A 13,840-nucleotide genomic window follows, 5' to 3' on the forward strand; every position below is an offset into this window, starting at 1 on the left:
GAAACTGATTTATCGGCCATTCGGCCCACATGTCAGCTGTGACTTGCCCCCAGTCCCCTTCGGTTTCTATGTCGTCCCACATGTCTCGTCAAGTGCTCGCCGCCGCCGCCGCCGCCCCCGTCGCCGCCTAGACGTCCACACTCCACAAAAATCCGCCTCCTCCAGGTCATGCCCGCTCCATGCTGTGCTCGTCGCAGCTCCGCCTCCTCGTCTCCTGCTTCTCTCCACGCTTGCCGAGCCGCGCTCCCCTCCATGCCGCACTCCGACGCCCCGCTCCTCCGCGAACGTCGCCGCCCGTCCGCGCGCTGCGTGGCCTCCAGACTCCCGCCCGCGCCATGTGCTCCCGCTCTTCCCTCTCCCACGCAGCCCACTGCGCCGAGCTCCTCCTCTCACTGCTGCACCGGGGTCTGCTCGCGAACGCGCGCGCCGTCGCCTCACGAATCGGCCTGGCTCACACCGACCCGGCCCTCTCGGACGCGCTCGTGGCCTGCCACTCGCACCTCGGCAACATCGCCTCCGCGCTTACTTGCTTTGATCACCTCATCGAATCGCGCTACGTCCCCTCGCCCGCCTCCAGTGCAGCACTCCTCCGCGCAATGTGCGCGGCTTCCATGTACTCCGAGGTGGTGGACCTGTTTGTGCTCTGGGAAGGTGCTCCTTCGCCGCTGCCCGTGTCGAAGTTCCCCTTTCTCATCCATGGCCTGTGCTCCAAGGGCGCGGTTGATAAGGCCCGCTTCCTGTTCGACGTAATGCTTGGCTTGGGCTTGGCGCCACCAGTTCGTGTCTACAAGTCACTCGTGTTTACCTACTGCAAGGCGCGCCGCTCGCTCGAGGCTGACGAAATGTGCTGTCTCATGGTGAAGAATGGGATGTATTTGGATAGGATGCTAGGGACAGCGCTTGTCAAGGGTTTATGTCAGGAGGGGCGGCTGGAACTGGCAATGGATGTCTTTAATAGGATGCGGGTGAATGAAGGTGCTCAGTTGGATGCATATGCTTATACCACAATGATTGGTGGTTTGTTTGAGCATGGGTATGTAGACCATGGCTGGGAGCTGTACCAGGAGATGAAGGACAGGGGAATGGAGCCGACCCCAGTGACATACAATGTGATGATGTGGTGGTATTGTAAGAACAAGTGGGTTGGTGCTGCCATGGAACTCTACAATGTGATGGTGAGGGGCGGTGTCTCTCCTGATTTGAGGTGTTACACTATGTTGATGACATCTCTTTGCAAGGAAGGAAAATTGGTAGAGGCTGAGCAGCTGTTCACCAAGATGTTGGAGAGGGGTGTTTTCCCTGATCATGTGCTGTTTATTTCAATTGCAAGGTTCTTCCCCAAGGGCTGGGAGGTTGTTTTTGTGAGGAAAGCGCTGAAGGCGGTTGCGAAGTTGGATTGTAGTGGCGAACTGCTGGAACTTTCTTCGCTGGCCAGTGGTTGCTCAAACATGAGTTTGCAGCAGGAGGCTGAGCGCCTTCTTGATGAGATGATGAGAAGCAATCTGCTCCCTATTGATGCTATTTTGAATATGATGATAATTGCCATGTGCTCAGAGGGGAGATTAGATGTGTCGTACTATCTATTGGACAAGTTGGTAGCTTATGGTTATGAACCTTCAGTCTTAACATACAACATTGTGATAAAATATCTGTGCAGACAAAAGCGCATGGATGATGCTAGGACACTCATTAATCTTATGCAGAGCAGAGGTGTCAGACCTGATATGTCCACGAATTCAATCATGGTAACCGCATACTGTAAAATTGGTGATATAGAGAGTGCGCTAAGTCTGTTTGATGAAATGGCAAAGGACGGGCTAGAGCCTTCTATTGCAGTATATGATTCCATCATAGCATGCCTCTGCAGACTGGGGCACTTCAAAGAAGCAGAGTTTACGCTCCGCCAAATGATTGAAGCTGGACTAGTGCCAGATGAGGTTATTTACACAACACTTCTTAATGGATATTCCACTATGAGGCACACAAAGGCCGCCTGCCGTGTTTTCGATGAAATGCTTGAGCGAGGTTTACAACCTGGTTCCCATGCTTATGGTGCCCTAATAAATGGGTTGGTAAAGGATAATAAAATCAGGAAGGCTCTCCATTATCTGGAAAGAATGCTGGAGGAAGGCTTCGCAACCCAAACTGTTATTTATACAATGCTTATAAATCAGTTCTTTAGGAAAGGAGAGGAATGGTTAGGTCTAGACCTTGTTGATTTGATGATGAAAAACCATGTTGAACCTGATCTGATTACCTACGGGGCACTAGTAACTGGCATTTGCCGAAATATTGATCGTCGAGACATGAGGCCGTCTTTGGCTGCAAAGCTGGATGAAGCAAGGTATATGTTGTTTAGACTGCTGCCCCAAATATCTTTTGGTACAAGAAAAGGGAAACAGAAGAAGAAGCGGATGTCCTCAGAAGAAAAGATTGATCTTGCTCAGAATATAATACAAGATCTCGTGGAAAGTGGGATGATGCCTGATTTACACATCTATAACGGGATGCTCAATGGCCTCTGTAGAGCACAAAAGATGGATGATGCTTATAATCTGTTGTCATTGATGGAACAATCTGGTGTTCTTCCCAATCATGTGACATATACAATACTCATGAATAATGATATAAGATTAGGAGACAGCAATCGTGCTATCCAACTATTTAACTCGTTGAACAGTGATGGCCATGTTTTTGATGATGTAGTATACAACACTTTTATTAAGGGGCTTTCTCTTGCTCGAAGAACGAAAGAAGCGCTGTCATTTTTCCTGATGATGCAGAAAAGAGGCTTTGTCCCCAGTAAGGCTGCCTATGACAAAATCATGGAGCAGCTTCTTGCTGAAAACTCAACAGATCTCGCCCTAAATATTTTTGATGATATGTTCTGTCATGGCTACATTCCACGATATAGCAACTATAGTTCTTTGCTATTGGTACTTGCAAAAGATAACCAGTGGAGAGAGGTTGACAGAGTTTTTATGATGATGCTGGAGAAAGGGAGATCTCTGGATACAGAAACAAAGAAGTTACTAGAGGAGCTATGCTACAAGCAAGGAGAGCTTGATCTGGCTTTTGAATTGGAGGGTAACATGCCCCTTTATGCAGTAGGATAACTCTTGTATGCTACAAAAGGCATCAAATGCTTATTAATTATACGGTGACTGGTTTCATTAGGGATGTATTCATGTTCATTTTTACGTGGTTTTGGGACAAAAACCCAACCCAGCCCGGAAGCAGACGGTCTTGCTTGGGTTGTTTCAATGCTTTCCACGGGTTCCGATGGCTTATCTTCTTCCTGTGCTCATATTCTTCAAGACTTCCAGATTTTTCACTGGCATAGCAGTGCTCTCTTGTTACAAATTGGTAACCGGAGAGTTTTGCTTGGGTTGTTTCATGATGGTATTCTGAATTTTGAGCGATTCAGTCGTGGTGAACACATGCAATCAGAAGAACCCTTCAGAAATTTCTGGCCAAACTCATTAGCTTGACTCCCCATTCACTATCATTGTGTTATCAGGTTTGAAGTCTTTCATTGTTGACCTTTGCTCTAAATCATTAATCATATGGTTTTAACAATACTTTCTTGGTTATTTGCATTTAAAATATATAATCGCTTCATATGTGCGCATGTCCTTTCTGGACTAAAGTTCTTGGTAAGCTGTAAAATATGGTTTACTTCTGATTTCTGAAGCACCTGGTACTCTTACGATATTCAATGTTTCATTATCTGGTTCATTGTTAAATTTGATAAAACACTTATATGATATGGTAGTGCAAGCTGATTAAACTATATGCACCATGCAGAACCCCAGATCACATCCTTTTTCACGGAAACAGTAGGAGTAGGGGACAGTCCTGCTGGAAATTATTAGAAATAAAAAAAGCAATAAAAGTTCCTCAAGATAAAAACGAAAGATATTTTGCATTAAGGAACAAAATATGTCACTCTGTGCATCTTCTAGCCATCCCTCAGAGATCAGATCTTACTTATGCTAGTCATTGGCTATACATAGATATGGTAGTGGCAGTTAATAACTTGTCTAACATACTAGAACTCCAATGTCTGCTCGGTTAAGTCATAGCTTGACACTAACCTGGCATTGATTTACTTTTGCGGGAATTTGCCTAATCTGAATAGTAAATAGCTTACTAGTAGGTGCGTTTAATATTTTTTGTTTAAAATAATGTTTATCATTACTGTAAGAGGGATAGTGTTGCAGGGGAAACAGTACTCGTGGGCATGAGTCCGAGCAGAGTGATAGGGATGCAAATGCAATTTGTACCAGACGTCTACTATTTGATTCTGGTATTGCACAGCATCTGGTTGCTGTCATTGTGGAACAGACAGTTGAGAATATAGACACGATAAGAGAAATAGCAGTCAGGACTCTCTCACCACATTCATACCGTATGGGGAGTTGCTGAAAGAAATTGTTCCTGGCAATGCAGATTTGGAGCGGCTGGTAAGTAATTTTTCACCAATCTCCTATCTATTCATTGGAAAACTCATTAGAAAATATAATGTATAATGCCGGCAAAGTGATATGTTGTAAACTAGCCATGCTGCCTTACTCGGGTCTTTATCCTGTTGTCCTAGTCATATTGAAAACTAGTGGTTACCCCGCGCGTTGCCGCGGATATTAAACAATACATCTGCCCATGATTAGTGCAAGAATGTGATAAATACTCTAATACTCAAACAGCTACAGAACAAAAGCATTGTGCTAAAGTAATAATTCCATGAGATGCCTCGGGTTAACTAATAAAGTTATAATGCAATAGAAATCATAATTTCCTGAGAACATGCCTAAATACTTTCCAACGGTCAGGCCAGCAAAAACACAAACAACAATCTTCCCATCTGATTTGCTGAGGACCGTGCTTTCGTCAAATGTTTCACCATCCTCGCCCCAAAAGTTTATTTCCTGTGTTTGTTCACTACAAAGAGAAAATAGTGCCAATGAGTTATGTATTTAGATAAATAGAAGTGAAAATTACATGGGGGAAAAGACTTACTCTTGGTTACAGATATGGATGTTCCTGAGCTTGTACTGAGACGCTGGCCTAGCGTAGTCGTATGGACCAACGTAGCTAATGAATCCAATCAAATCTGTTTGAAAAAAGCATGTAGAAATTGGATTGTTGCTTGGAAAAAGATGTATTATCAGGAAGTTTGTTAAGCAATACCTAAAAGGGGTTTGGATTGATTGTCTTTTGACGGAAGCTGATCAAACTGGGAGAAATCAAAGGCAAATTGAGGAATACTTACTCCTCGTGATTGCATTAAATGGACCTTTGAGCTTGTTTTAAACTGAAGCATGTAGCTTTGGTGGTGGTAAATGAACTTCTTGTATGTAGCATGAACAGCGCTAACATCTGTCAACATGTAGACAGAACCCATAGCACCCTGCAATAGATGATGACTTTAATCTGAGTTCAGTTTTTCCTCAAAATAATTTAATTTGCTGAAAGCATTTCATTTTGCATAGTATCCAGCTAAGAGACCATCAATTGATATAATCCCGAAACTTCCAGTTTTCTAAAGAGAAAGCAATGCAAGGCTAACACTTCAAATGGAAAAAAGTTACTTTGAAACAAAGTTACAGAAATGGCACCTCGAACCATAAGGCTAGTGTAAAGAAAATGCATCATAGTTATTGGTATATAGTATATACTGCAGTTTCCACACTGATTAATATTTGTTACCTTAGATTTCTTGTTATATTTTCACCTCGTATCAGTCATCACACATGGATTGTCATATCGTTGATATGTATTTCTGATATGTTTCATTCAGATATACATCAACATGAAGACCAGAAGAAAAAGAGAGAGGCCTCAAAATATCACAGGGAAGAGAAAACAATATGAAACTCTAAATAAATTTCCTTGCTCCACTGAGCTAACAGTGATGGTAATTCAAAAGAGCACATATACTTGTCACTGGAATTTCTATTCGCAGCACTGAAAGGAGTATTTAAACCTAATGCCGAAATGATAATTGCTCCTAGGAGAAAAACATAGTAGATTGAAGAGAGCAGTTAAATCTGCATGCTTAAGCCTTGACAGTCTGAACCACAAGTACCCCAAACCTACAGACTGGTAATAGAAGTCATTTTGAGGGGACTATTATTCAGGCTGTAAGCTTGCATGCAAGCTAAAATAAACAATATATTATTTATCCAAGATAATAATAGTTGAAGCTGAATATTATTTCTCTGTAGTTTCTGATGGGATACAAACTGTAGATTATTTCATATGTGACATGGCACATGGAAGATAGGCTGAAACAATTGATCTGCAATTCTCTGCACTAAATCCTCTCTTGTGTATTTTAACCAAATAATTTCGATATAATTCGGATCACTCTAACCATGTTTGGCTGTTTCCGAATACTAATGCCTCTGTAATTTATTCTCCACTCGGGACCATAGTCGCTTGTTGTTTCCCCTGTTATTACCTCATCTCATTATCATTTTTCAATTCCCAACAGTGTCAATGTTCCAATTCAACTTATGGTTTCATATTGTGGCACTATACACACCAAATTCATAAAATGCAGCCCTGTCCATAGAATTGCACATATCTACGAATTCATGAGCATATTAGCTGTGTTGTTCATTAAGGCCACAGTGATGGCAGAGCATATGGTCAATGGTCTACCAAAATAATAACCACTGCTGCATTTTTGACCATATCAAAATTCACATCATCTGTATCGGTTGTGAGCTTGCAACAGAAAACAGAACATAATGAAAGTAGCATTGTTATCTCCAGGAACCCAATTCCCGTCCAGAAAATAGAAAACAGAATATGGAAACCGCTATGGCCTATGCCAAATAAACCTGATGATTGGATCTTCAGATGTCACAGGAGGCAGGGGTGTTATATATTTTATTTTCCTTTTGATATTCAGAGAGATAACTTATCAAAGCAGTACTGAAGTAACCAATCCTTCTAAAGGTGATAGATTTATTTGTCATCTTGGAGTTCTGTGTGTTAACCTAGAGAGCATGTGGATTGTGTGCCTTCGCAGACGGCGCTCGGCGGCGGACGGGGCTTAGATCGTGGGCGGTGTGGACACGGCGGTCGGGGCTGAGCCCAGGGGAGGCGGGGACGGCGCTCGGTGGCGGCCGGGGCTGAGCCCGTGGGTGGCGGGGACGCGGCGGTCAGGGCTGAGCCCATGGGTGGTGGGGACACGGCGGTCGGGGCGGAGCCCGGGGGCAGCGGGGACGGCACTTGGCGGCAGCCGGGGCTGCCCGTGGGCAGAGGGGACAGAGCTCGCCCGTGGCTGGTGCAACGCGCAGCGGCAGCGGGGGCACTGCGCGGCAGCGCGAGGCGGCGGCGGTTAGCACATCATGGGAAGGGGACCATGTCGCGCAAGGAGATTGAGCAGCCAGACTAACGTGGGAAATTAGAAATTAGAAGCGGTTAGGCTGACGTGGAAAAATTAGAAGATGGTATTAGAAGATGGGTTGCTGATATGGACAGGCTGCATGTGTAGCTTGCTAAATTAACTGCACTTAGTGGGTTGCAACTTTATAAAATTTATAGATAAGTTCTGAAGGGTTTAGATTTATAGAGACTGTTACCAGTAAATATATCTTTTTTGTTGAACAATTGATTCTTGTGTTTACTTTCAAATTAGTTGTTTTTTGACCATGTTGCCTAGTCCGTTGACCCCACCTGAGCTTATTGAGACGTTCAAAAAAAAATCTGAACTCTGAAACTGGGCAAGATACCCGGCTTAACTTTCAAAACCATTCATCCTGACCCCCTGGCTGTTTCGCACGTGGAATCACTGGTTTAGACCGCCACATGGGAGTGTTGACTCCACGGTGGCAAGCGGAGCCCCCTCCCCCCCTGCCCCACACGCGTCCCCCTCCCCCTCCCCCTCTCTGATACTGAAGCTCTGCCTCAGGCTCGCCGCCGCGCCTCGAACAGGACTGAAACTTCAGCTGCAGCGGCCTGACAACGTCAGCCCCGCATCTGTTTTAGAGGACTTATCCAGAGCTCCATGTCGGCCTGCTCGCGAGACATGTCGCTGGCAAAGAGAACGACCGGAGCAGTACCTGTGGGGGCATGGCCACGGGCCCATGCAGCCTCATCGGGCTTCGCTAGGAATCGACGGCCGTGACTGGCGAGGCTGTGGCCACCTGGACTGACCTGCCCCTCCTTCCTCCTCTGCTTTTGACCTTCGGTGGCGCGGTGACGTTCTTATCTCGTTTGCGTCGCCTGGCAGCACTCCAGTGACGAGTGTGATCCCCTAGCGGCACCGGCAGGTGCACGCTTGCGGTCGCCTCTGAACAAATGGAACAACTCTGACCGGGACATCATTTCCTGCCGCCCTGCTATGCACCGTCGTCATGGATGCCATGTCCCAAGCGGCGGCTTGCTTTGGTTTGCTTATTCTGGTCCCAGCTGCTGATCTGGGCGCCATTTTACTCCTTGAGCCTCTCCCGCACCTCCCTCAGGAACTCCTCCATGTTGGTCGACATCCCTCGTCCCCACCTTCCACATTTTTTCGAGAAGACGCAAAAACTTTGCGTCTTGATGCATTGATAGAAAGAAGTTTATGTACAAGACCACAGAGGGCCACACCCGAATTACAACGCGACGCGCCTATCTAGAGACATCCGGCAGCAACGCCCCGAGGCAAGCAGCGCCCGCAGTCGCCCAGCACCTAGCATCAGCCTTGAGCTAGTCAAAGAGGGAGGCGACGTTGGGGGTTGCATTGTCGAAGACAGCGGCGTTGCGGTGCTTCTAGATAGACCATGCCGTTAGCATGATCAGGGACGTCGTACCCTTTCGCGTGGTAGGAGGGGACGAGCGGATGGATTCCTGCCACCAAGTCGCAAAAGGAACGTCGGCGGGACGCAGGTGGAGCGGATCCATGAGAGTACTTCCTGCCAAAGGACGCGGGAGAACGGGAAATCCACAAGAAGGTGGTTCATGGTCTCCAAGGTCTGGTCGCAAAGCAAGCAGCGTGGCGCGTGGGACAAGCCATGACGTGCCCGTCGCTCAGAGGTCCAGTAACGATCCTAGCAAGCCAACCAAATGAAGAATTTCACCCGTGGTGGGGCCCAAGATTTCCAGTTCAGCTTCTAGGAGTCAGAGAAAATCCCACCCTGAAAGAGGGCCCGATAGCAAGATTTGGAAGAGTATTGGCCGTTCGTGGCCCAGCGCCAGGAGAGGGCATCGGGCAAGTCCGATAAGAAAACGATGCGGGCCCAACGCCAGACCTGGATGTACTGCGAAAGAGCCAGCGGCCCAAGGGCCCCCTGGATATCGCGGATCCAACGTCGATCCGTGAGGGCCTCACAAACCATGCGGGTTTTCCGAATGCGCTTCGGGACAAGGAGGTGGAGGTCCGGAGCCAGCTCGGAAAGAGCCCTTCCATCCACCCAACGGTCTTCCCAAAATAGGGCGGTGGCCCCATTACTGACCACCATCTTGGTGGAGGCGAAGAAGATGCTCCGCTCCGTGGGAGAGATTTGGAGGTCCAAACCACGCCAAGGTCGAAGGGGATCAGTCTTCATACGCCAGAGCCAGCGAGTGCGCAGACTGAGAGCCAGCCTGGCGAGGTCGGGGACACCAAGTCCACCATAGCACAGCGGGCGGCAACACTTCACCCAGCTGACATGGCAGTTCCCAGCCTTGGCCTCAGCCCGACCTGACCAGAGGAAACTCTGCATGATCTTCTCAACCCTCTTCTGCACCTTACGGTAAATACCCAACACAGTCAGCTGGTGTAGAGGCATGGCAGACAAGACTCCTTACGGTAAATACCCAACACAGTCAGCTGGTGTAGAGGCATGGCAGACAAGACTGACTTGATCAAGGGTAGGCGTCCTGCCTTAGTACTCATACCCGCCTTCCAAGACGGGAGGCGGTCCGCAATCTTATCAACCAAGCAGTTGAAGGCCTTAGGAGACGGCTTTCGCAGTGCCAACGGAATCCCGAGATAATGGACCGGGAAGGGGGCAAGCTGGCAGCCCATCGTGGTTGCCGCCTCCACAGCCTCCTCATCAGAACAACCAATCGGAGATAGGAAGCATTTGGCAAAGTTGATGCGCAGCCCCGAAGCATGCCCAAACAGGTCAAGGATGCGGCGGACCGCCATCAACTCCAAGCGATCTGGTGACAAAACAAGATTACATCATCGGCATAAAGGGAGGCGCCAGTGGACAACTGGCGAGTTGCAAGCGGTCGGAGGATTCTCAGCTCAAAGGCCTTGGAGAGGAGCCTGTTGAGTGTGTCTATCACCAACACGAACAACATGGGTGACAACGGGTCCCCCTATCCCAAGCCCCTCTGGTGCCAAATCGGCGGATCCGGCTCCCTATTCAGCAGGATGCGGGTGCTCGCAGTGGACAAGAGGATAGCGATCCACTTGCGGAATCTAACCCCAAACCCCGCATGCCGCAACACCGCAACAAGGAGGGCCCAAGAGAAAGAATCGAAGGCTTGGGCCCAACTTAAGCATGACCCAGGGCTCCCGAAGCCGATTGAGGAACCGGGACGTCTGCTAGACCAACATGAATTTGTCATGAATGCACCATGTCTTGGTGAAGGCACATTGGTTGTCCCCCACCAGAGTGCCCAACCTCGGGGCAAACCTACCGGCCAAGACCTTAGCAACCAACTTGGCGAAGAAATGTATCAGGTTAATAGGCCGATACTCCTTCAATGTTGCGGCAGCCGGTTTCTTAGGAATAAGCACCAGTAAAGCCTGGTTCAAACCTTGGAAACCGCGCCCACACATCGAGTGAAGTTTGCTGAAGGCTGCCATTACATCGGACTTCACCATAGCCCAACAAGTCTGGAAAAACTCAGCAGTAAAGCCGTCAGGCCCTGGCGCCTTGCCAGACGGCATGTGCCTAACCACCTGCCACACCTCCTCCTCTGTGAAGGGGGCGTCCAGGTCAGACAGGTCGGCTCGCCTGGAATCTAAGAAGTCCAAATCCAGAGAGAATTGACGATCCTCCGACTCCCCCAACAGGGAGGAGAAATGGTCAAAAGCCGCCTTAGCCATACCGGCGTGATCGGAAATGTCCGTGCCCTCAACCGACAGGCCATGAATCAGATTCCGCTGCCTCCGGAAGGAATCGTGCTGGTGGAAGAAAGCAGTGTTAGCATCTCCCTTTCTCAGCCAGGCGATCTTGGCCCGTTGGCGAGCAATAGTGCGTTCAAGCGAGGCAAGACCCAAGCAGGCAAGCTTCAACTTAGAGCGCAGTGCACGTTCCAGTGCCGAGAGCAGCCTCGTCTCCATGGCGACATCCAGGCGGAAAATGATCTCCCGCGCCACCAACAGTTGGCGTTTAACGCAACCAACCTGTTTGTCACTCTAGCCCATCAAACACCTTGCGGACAGTTTTAGGCGAGCCACCAGCCGTCGAAAAGGATCCGTCTCCGCAACGTGGGAAGCCCATGCGTTAGTCACCACCTCAGAGAAACCCTCGAGTCTAACCCAAAATTTCTCAAATTGGAAGCGCATGCAGCCGCAAGGACGTGGCGAGCAATCCAAGAGAAGAGGGAAGTGGTCGGAAACCACCGTCGAGAGGCATCGCATCGAGCAGTTAGGGTGAAAATCCTCCCAATCAACCGTGCAGAAGACCCGGTCAAGCCGCACAAGGGTGGGAGCCTCCTACTCATTAGACCACGTATAGCGGCGGCCGTGCAAGTAGATCTCCTTCAGCTCACAATCATTTAGGAAGCGACGGAAGCGTCCCATCATGCGGCGATGTAGATTTCCATTGCTTTTGTCCTCAACGCGGTAGATAAGATTGAAATCGCCGCAAACCACCCAAGGCCCACGGTGGAGGTCACGCACATCCTGAAGTTCATCGAGGAAAGCGATTTTGTTAGCATCAGTCTGAGGCCCATAAACGTAGGTCAGCCACCAAGGTGGGCCCTGTAAAGGCGTGACATGGGCCGTAAGGCAATGCCCCGCAATGTGGGGGGGCGCGCAGTTGGACGACGCGACTATTCCAGGCAACCAGGATGCCACCTCTAGTACCAGTCGCTAGCAAGCAGAAATAATCATCAAAATCCGCGCCCAAGGCATCCATAACTAGGTTAGTGGTTACAACTGAGAGTTTGGTCTCCTGCAAACATACAATGGACGCACCCGAAGAAGAAACAATAGTCCTAACACCCGAATGACGCGCCCTACAATTCTGGCCGCGGACGTTCCACACCAAAAGTTTTGGGTCGTATGACATAACAACAAAATGTAAGAAAACACCCTGGGAGGAACGGTGGTCAAGCCTCAATGAGGTGACCACCCAACAGAGCAGAACGCGGCGGCGGCGGTCCCCGGAGTGTCGCAACGGTCCAACCGAAGAGATCTGCAATGGCGGCCACCATGTCCTCCTCTAAGGGAACCTCGAAGAGTCGTCGGTATGCACCAATGGCTTCCGTGGAGGGAACCTCATCCTCCTTGACAATACCAAGCTTACGTAACAGCACCCGCTGAGCACGTTGCTCGAAATTAAGCCCCGGCGCTTGACCCGCAAGCCGAGAGCTTCGTCGAGGCTGAAAATCTGGAGCTAGCTGACGGTGGCGTGTAGGGGGGTTCTCGAGCAGAGCATCCGTGCGTGACTTGGCTGCAGCGAGAAATTCACCCAAGTTGCGAGGACGTGGAGCATCAACCTTCCACATAAATGGCGTACCAAGTGCTGGTCCGCGACGTTCGCCGCCGCCCACACCGCAAAAGCTACCCGCCGCCGGTCGTCGGCACGTTGTGCAGCTGCTGCTGATGTGCGCCATTGACGACTGCCCTAAACCTCCCGTGAACTCTTCAGACTCTGCGATGGCCTTAACCACCGCCGCAAACGCTACGAGCAATGCTGCCATCCTGCCTCGCCGGCAGCAGCGTCCGGGAGGGGAAGAAGCCTGTAGCCACGCCTGGAAATCCTCCTTGTTCTTGTCCTGCAGCTTCTCCTGTGGAGGACGGTGCCAACTGCCATCATGGCTCTGCCTCCAAGACGGTCACGGGCTTCCATCCTTTAGCAGCTTCATGTTCATCTTGTCGAGGAGAAAGAGAAATGGGTGTGAGAGAGGGAGAGAGAGATGCTTGCAGCCAGCAACGTGCCCACGTGGCGGTCTAAATCAGTGATTGATGATTCCACGTGCAAAACAGCCACGTGGCGGTTTCAGAGTTCATGGTGTTTTCTGAACTTCTCCATAAGTTCAAGGGGGTAAAATGGACTTGGTTTGCCTCTCTATTAGTGTGTACAACGATCATCGATTCTTTTGTCACCATTATGTGCATCATATCATCATTGGCTTGGTGCTTGTATTGTCGATTCAACTGATAGTTCCTTACACTTGAATCCTTGATTAGGTTCGTGTAATATCATATCATTGGTCTATGAAGCTTCTTCAGTTCAGCTATCAGCAAACCTGTGCTTTCAAACTTTATAGTTTCTATAGGTGGACTGCAAAAGCCTTCGAGGCAAGTTTCACTTAGTCGGACACCGTTAAGACTTGGATGTCAATACAGATAATGAAGGGAGAATAGATAATAACTATTGAGCCGTGACCTCTTATGGGTTGTTTAGCGCTACCAGACGTGTAACCATGTAATTACACACATTGAAGGTAATAAAAGTGGCTGAATGCTAGTAATTATGATTATGCTTCCTATTAATTTGTATAGCTTTGTTTATTATTGATATTTATACGTGTAGGTGCATGTAGCACTTCCATAAAAATTTAAAATTCAAAAAGGAAGTTATTTTAGTTTATATAACCAGTGGATGCCTTTTATTCTAAATTCAAACTCAAGGCTGCTCATATTTAGGCTGATGCAGTATCACCAGTTCTAGCAATT

The 13,840-nt window shown here is 48.6% G+C and overlaps 1 protein-coding gene across 2 annotated transcripts; it reads left to right on the forward strand.

Moving 5' to 3' along the window:
- The first annotated feature begins 39 nt into the window (after window positions 1-39).
- Window positions 40-5,825, forward strand: LOC100831255 (pentatricopeptide repeat-containing protein At5g62370). 2 transcript variants are annotated; one of them, XM_003571905.4, is made up of 3 exons: window positions 40-3,520; window positions 4,224-4,466; window positions 5,801-5,825. In XM_003571905.4, exon 1 carries the CDS (start codon window positions 180-182, stop codon window positions 3,114-3,116), a length of 2,937 nt encoding a protein of 978 aa, XP_003571953.2. In that variant the 5' UTR covers window positions 40-179; the 3' UTR covers window positions 3,117-3,520; window positions 4,224-4,466; window positions 5,801-5,825. The 2 variants fall into 2 exon arrangements, with proteins under 2 accessions (XP_003571953.2, XP_024316361.1); XM_024460593.1 differs by having other exon boundaries at window positions 40-4,466.
- The last annotated feature ends 8,015 nt before the right edge of the window (window positions 5,826-13,840 follow it).

The sequence above is a fragment of the Brachypodium distachyon genome, chromosome 3 (assembly GCF_000005505.3).
Source record: "Brachypodium distachyon strain Bd21 chromosome 3, Brachypodium_distachyon_v3.0, whole genome shotgun sequence".
NCBI classification, from domain to species: domain Eukaryota; kingdom Viridiplantae; phylum Streptophyta; class Magnoliopsida; order Poales; family Poaceae; genus Brachypodium; species Brachypodium distachyon.

Bases quoted from the DNA above. Each gene is read 5' to 3' on its own strand.
- LOC100831255 (XM_024460593.1), top strand. From the start codon at position 180: ATGCTGTGCTCGTCGCAGCTCCGCCTCCTCGTCTCCTGCTTCTCTCCA.